Source organism: Neofelis nebulosa, chromosome 1, assembly GCF_028018385.1.
Source record: "Neofelis nebulosa isolate mNeoNeb1 chromosome 1, mNeoNeb1.pri, whole genome shotgun sequence".
NCBI lineage: Eukaryota > Metazoa > Chordata > Mammalia > Carnivora > Felidae > Neofelis > Neofelis nebulosa.
The window spans coordinates 226029554-226035553 of NC_080782.1; the positions used below are offsets into that span (position 1 = coordinate 226029554).

Here is a 6000-nt window from a genome sequence, read left to right on the forward strand (position 1 = left end):
CTGACCTCAGTATTTTCTATAAACGGGCAGTTAGGTCTAGAAGCTTGATCGTATTCTGGTTCATTTTTCTGGCAAGAATTTTTCATAGATGGTGTTGTATACCTTTACTAGAAGTGATAGATATATGGATGTTTCTCTCTTTGTGAGGTTAGCTGCCAGTGATGACCAATGGCTAGATCGATGGTGCTCAACTGGGGCAACTGGGTCCCCCACCGTGGCATATGGCAGTGTCTGGAGAAATATTTGGGTGGAACAACTAAGGAAAAAGTGGTACAACTGGAATTGAGTGGTTAGAGCCCAGGGATGCTGTTCAACACCCTAAATAGTGCGACCCCAACTGCGTGACCCAAAAGGTAAACAGTGCCAAGTTGAGAAACCTTGAACTAGATCCATAAATTCAACAGCAGTGCCAAAATCTTCTATCAATCCCTCTTCATTTCTTCAACAGAATAAAGTTATAAAGAGCAGCTTCCCCTCAACAACTCTATGTAGTTGGAACAAAAGACAGGATAAATGTTGGACCCTTTCCTTTTATTTAGTAGGTTTCAAAGTAAGTTGGTTCCCTTATATCCACCAGATATAACCAACGAGGGCTCTTTTTGGGTTTTAGTATCAGTATGAATCCATGGGTTTAAACATGTCTGATAGGTTTCAGCCCACTCGGTTATTCTTATTGGTGCTCTAACTGTCCTACCTCTGGCCAGTGGAAGCCTCATTTAACTTAGCTCCAAAGTTCTTCTGCCACTTTCCCCATAGTCTTAGCTTCCCTGCTTTCTGATATGTGCAACATTGTCTCTTGCAGTGGGAAACAGTGTTTAGAGACCACAATCTGGATATGCTCATGAGTACTCTTTCTATTTTTGCTTAATGTTTATTTACTTTGAGAGAGACAACAAGTGAACAGGGGAGGGGCAGAGAAAGAGGGTGAGAGAGAGAATCCCAAGCAGGCTCCACACTGTCAGCATGGAGCCCAATGCGGGGCTCGAACTCACAAACCATGAGATCATGACCTGAGCCGAAATTGAGTGTCAAAAGCTCAACCGACTGAGCCACCCAAGCATCCCTACTCTATTTTTATGAACACTTAATCAAACATTCCTTTCAACCTTCCAGATTTTAGCCTTAGTGAAATCTTTCTAAACTGTTAAATATAATCTGTTTATTAGTCATTAACATTATATATAACATACACCTCACACAGAATAATTACATGATACTAACAAAATTAACAAAGTATTGCATAATAAATATAATAACATAATAAGTAAAATCCATTTTTACCCCATGGTGAGTAGACTGCTCACTCAAATACGATAAATTATTTATGCACTGAAGTAACTGATCTTAATCTGAAAATTTCATAATTTATGATGCACTAAAATAACTCACTCCTAATTAATCTCCAATGGAGAAGTGGTTATGCAAGGAGGTTTATTCAGTAAGGAAAAATTTCACTGGAAAGTCATTTAAAGAAATGTTTCTTCTTCTTGTTGCTAAAAAAGCAAAAATTTCGGGGCACTTGGGTGGCTCAGTCAGGTAAGCATCCGACTTTGGATCAGGTCATGAATTCAGGGATCGTGAGTTTGAGCACCGCATCGGGCTCTGTGCTGACAGCTCAGAGCCTGGAGACTGCTTCGGATCCTATGTCTCCCCCTCTCTTTGCCCCTCTCCTACTCACATTCATTCTGTCTCTCTCTCTCTCTCTCTCTCTCTCTCAAAAATAAACATTTAAAAAAATTTCTAAGAGAATATCCTAGAACAAATGTTACAACTTCTTAAGAAGCAGCATTAGTGGAGGTCACAGATTCAGAAATCACACTAAGTGAAGGACCTAGATGCTGCGAGAGTAAGTAGTTAAATCTTCTATTTGAACACGGTACATGAATAGTAAACGTATCAACCCAATTCATAAAAATATTTAGCACAGAGTCAGGCATACAGTTAAGTTCTCAATAAATGTAAAACAAAAAGAATTTACATACTTCCTTCACCTCCTTGAAAATGTTGACAAACTCTTCATTGATGGCTAAACTTCTGCGTTCAATATCTCCACGTAAATTCCTTCGAGTCCGCAAACTGTTTTCAACGAAAAAGTTTGAAAGTGCCTTGAGAGCTTCCAACATTTCCTACACAAGTGATAACAGAAGACAATCACTGGGACTGATTTTCAAATGTTTTCCTAATCTCAAGCCAAATTTTAATGAAATCATTTTCAAATTATGTTTGCATTAAACAATCAAAAAATACTGGATGGCCTTCACAGTACTGAATAGTAAACTTACTTCCAGAACACAGTAAGGCTCTACTTACTTGTGTATTGTAGCATATATCCAAGATTATTCACAGCAGGATAGTTTGGGATTGTCAAGACTGGAAATACCCTCAGTGCCCATCTAAAGAGGATTGGTTACAGAAGTTATGATACATCCATTTTAGGAAAGATGAAAATTCTTTATGTACTTAATATAAACTTCAAGATACGGGTAAGTGAGACAACAAGGTATAGAAACAGTTATAATACCAACTGTTACAAAAGAGAAAGGACTATGGTGCATGCATATTTGCCAGTGAATAAACTACCTCTGGAAGGATATAGTATGTAAGAAGTAAGCACCACCTGTAGCCTCCAGGCAGAGAACTCAGTAACTGGCAGCAGAGAGGAAGGCCTCTTTGAGGTGACTTCGGAACAGAGGCCTGAGTGACAGGAAAGGCATCCATGGGAACCAAGCCAGTCCACTAGAGGTTTTAGGCAAAGGAGTAATATAATGTGCTTTATATGTTCAAAAGTTTATTCCAACTTTGTGAGGAGAGCAGATGGGGGGCGGGAGGGGGGGTGGCAAGAAAGGAAGCAGGCAAGAAGAAGAAACTAAAATAATCCCAACAAGATTTGACAGTGACTTAGAAGAAGACAGTAGCATTGCAGACGAAGGGGAGATGATTCAAAACAATTTTTTTTCAAGGTAGCGCCTATAGGATTTGTTAATGGACTGAATGCACGATGTGAAAACAATGACAGGAATCAAAACTATTTATACACTTTTTGTTTCTGTGGGTACCTGATGTTCTTTACTAACAGTGGAAAGTAGAACCAGTTTGGGGAAAAACTAAGGGTCTGGCTGTGTTAAGTTTTTATGATGTCGATCAGGTATCTAATTGGAGCTGTCATATGAACAACCGACTGTTACAAATTTGGAGTTCAGCAGAGATGTCAAGAACAGGGTTCGAAATTTGAGAATCACCACCCTTTTCGCTATTTAAAACCATGAAAGAAAGAGACCTCCTACAGAGACAGTCTGCATAGAGGACAGAAGGGAGAAAGAAGACCAAGCCCAGGATATCCAATAGTACCCTAACTCCAGATATAAATTCCTACAGCTGAACTAGCATATATCCTAACAGGTTTCTGTGTTTCTGTTAAAATGGTATTGTGCGATATTGGCTGGATTGACAAAAACAGTAAAGCTATTTAAATTCAGTTCTATATTTAAAAGACCATTACAAAGATTTACTGTACAAAAAAGAAAAAGATGAAGAAAAACCATAGACACGGAGGAGGACACCTGTTGGGATGAGCACTGGGTGTTGTATGGAAACCAATTTGACAATACATTTCATATAGAAAGAAAGAAAAGAAAGAAAGAAAGAAAGAAAGAAAGAAAGAAAGAAAGAAAGAAAGAAAGAAAGAAAGAAAGAAAGAAAAGGAAAACCATAGAATGAAGCCATTTCTTTTGACTACAACCTTGAAATTTCCTAGGCCTGGCTCAGAAGTGGTTAGTATGGGGTGCCTGGGTGGCGCAGTCGGTTAAGCGTCCGACTTCAGCCAGGTCACGATCTCGCGGTCCGTGAGTTCGAGCCCCGCGTCAGGCTCTGGGCTGATGGCTCGGAGCCTGGAGCCTGTTTCCGATTCTGTGTCTCCCTCTCTCTCTGACCCTCCCCCGTTCATGCTCTGTCTCTCTCTGTCCCAAAAATAAATAAAAAACGTTGAAAAAAAATTAAAAAAAAAAAAAGAAGTGGTTAGTAAATCATGAATGGACAAGACCACACACACAGGTGCAAATTACTGTTTCCTCAGTTATTTGATCATATGATTTAACCTAGTTATACTTTTTCCATACCTTATTTTTCTCCTGGGTAAAAAGAGAGATAATGTTATCTACATCATAGTAGCTGTATTAAATGAGATCATACATGCCAGTATCAGACACATTAAACACTTAATAAACTGTATGATAACATGAACATTTAATAAGAAACAGTAAGGGCCAGGCACTGTGCTGAGAACTCCAGACAGACTCTCTTGGTGAATCTCCACAACAACCCTGAGAAAGTTACCAGAAGTCCCAATTTAGAAATGATGAGAAACAAGCTTAGAGAAATTAAAGCACTTACTCAAATCATAGTGCTTCGGTTTGATGGCTGTATCCAATAAGCGGTGGCCCCAGAGCCCGTCTTTCTTACTATATTATAATGTTATTTTTTATACACATTCTTATTGACGGCTTATTTTCAGTTACCTACAAATTTATCTATAAAGGTCTCTCTCACTGCTACATATACTTTTTCTTTATGTCTACTGGCATGACGAATTTACCTAAAGATTCAAAGATACAGAAGAGATCATCATCTAGGACAGGGGCTGAACGGAGGAGTTTCAGGTGCTACTCGGAAGAGGATGTGGACAGTTTATCTTGCAAAGAAAAACAGCATGAGCCCAGATATCACAGACAGTGCTTAGCTAACAACAAAAACTGATACAAATTATTTCGTTTGAGCTCTGAGCAAGCAGTAGTTCTCTCGCGCTGCAAATCACTCCAGTCTTTCTCACTCGTCAAGTGGAAACGCTCAATTATGCCTATCCGGGTTCCCCAGTCCCTCCTACCCCCTTTGCGTTGTAAGTTACTCCGACACGGGGGGGCGTCTAAGCCTGCCCGGGGCTCTGCTCTCCCCCTGCTCAGACCCCCGAACACCTCCGGGGTACGGAGATTCCACGGTTGGCTACCCGGATCCAGAGTCTTCCAGGACAGGTTTTTCAAATAAGGGGTGACACCCAAGACACCTTTTCGCTTTTCCAGGGGCCCTTGGCCTCCCTCTTCCTACCCGCCCCACGCCCGATCCGGAGGCTTGGAGGCACGAGGCAGTGGGTGTCGACAAACGCCTCCCCCCGGCCAGGGTCAACACCGCGGACGACTCTGGACCCCGGGCCCCGGCAGCCCCGGTTACCTTGTCGTTGTCCAGCCGTGTCTCCAGGATCTTATGCAGCTTCCGCGACAGCGGGTTGTTGGTCTGCGCCGGGCCCCCGCCTGCCCCATTGCTGAGGCCGTTGGCAGCCGCGGACGCGGGTACAGCTACCACTTCCCCACCGCTCTCGGCCATAGTGTTGCAGACCCCGCCCCCAGCTCCGAGGGGACCCCCTAGGCTTTCGGCAAGGACCCGCGCCGGCCGCGCGAGTACTGCGCATGTGCGCGGACTGCCGCGCATGCGCCCCGGGTCCCGGAAGGCTCCGCCAGCCCTGCTCAGCTGAGCCACGCTGCTGGAGAGGCGGGGTTAGAGCGAGGGGTAGGTGGGCAGATCCTGAGGGTCCCCTTAGGGAAGGGGAGACCGAGGGGAGGTTTCGTATACGGTCTGAAAATCGAATCGTGTTTAAAGTTTGGGGATTACGGTTAAAAGGATTTCAGAATCCTGAATCAATGAAAATCTAAGCTAAGCTTGAGTAACATACACTTGACACCCGTGCCTGGCGTATAAATTCTACAGTAATTAAATTCATTTAATTTACCTTTTTTCATTTAATTTTTACCTAATTCATTTAATTCTACCTGAATTTTTTTTTTGTAAAGTATTTATTAAAGGTGTATTACATGCTAGGTACTCGAGTAGGCATTAGGGGATGTCTGAGACAGAGGAGTTAAATGTTAAGATTGTGATGAGTGTTCTGAAGGTGTTGAAGTGCAGAGTTGAAAGAGAATAGTGAAGGGAGGGTCCTACTTCACCCAGGAAGGT

General features: G+C 42.4%; 1 protein-coding gene across 4 annotated transcripts in view; it reads right to left on the reverse strand.

Moving 5' to 3' along the window:
* The window catches only part of COG6 (component of oligomeric golgi complex 6), a 94801-nt gene extending 89338 nt beyond the window's left edge, over positions 1–5463 (reverse strand). For 3 of the 4 annotated variants that reach the window (XM_058686647.1, XM_058686654.1, XM_058686662.1), the window contains exons 1-2: positions 5221–5463; positions 1983–2126 (exon numbers count right to left, since the gene is read on the reverse strand). In XM_058686647.1, coding sequence (XP_058542630.1) covers positions 1983–2126; positions 5221–5373 — 297 coding nt within the window. In that variant the 5' untranslated portion in view covers positions 5374–5463. The remainder of the gene's footprint in view (positions 1–1982; positions 2127–5220) is intronic. The other variant, XM_058686636.1, reaches the window with a different exon arrangement.
* Positions 5464–6000: the final 537 nt, after the last annotated feature.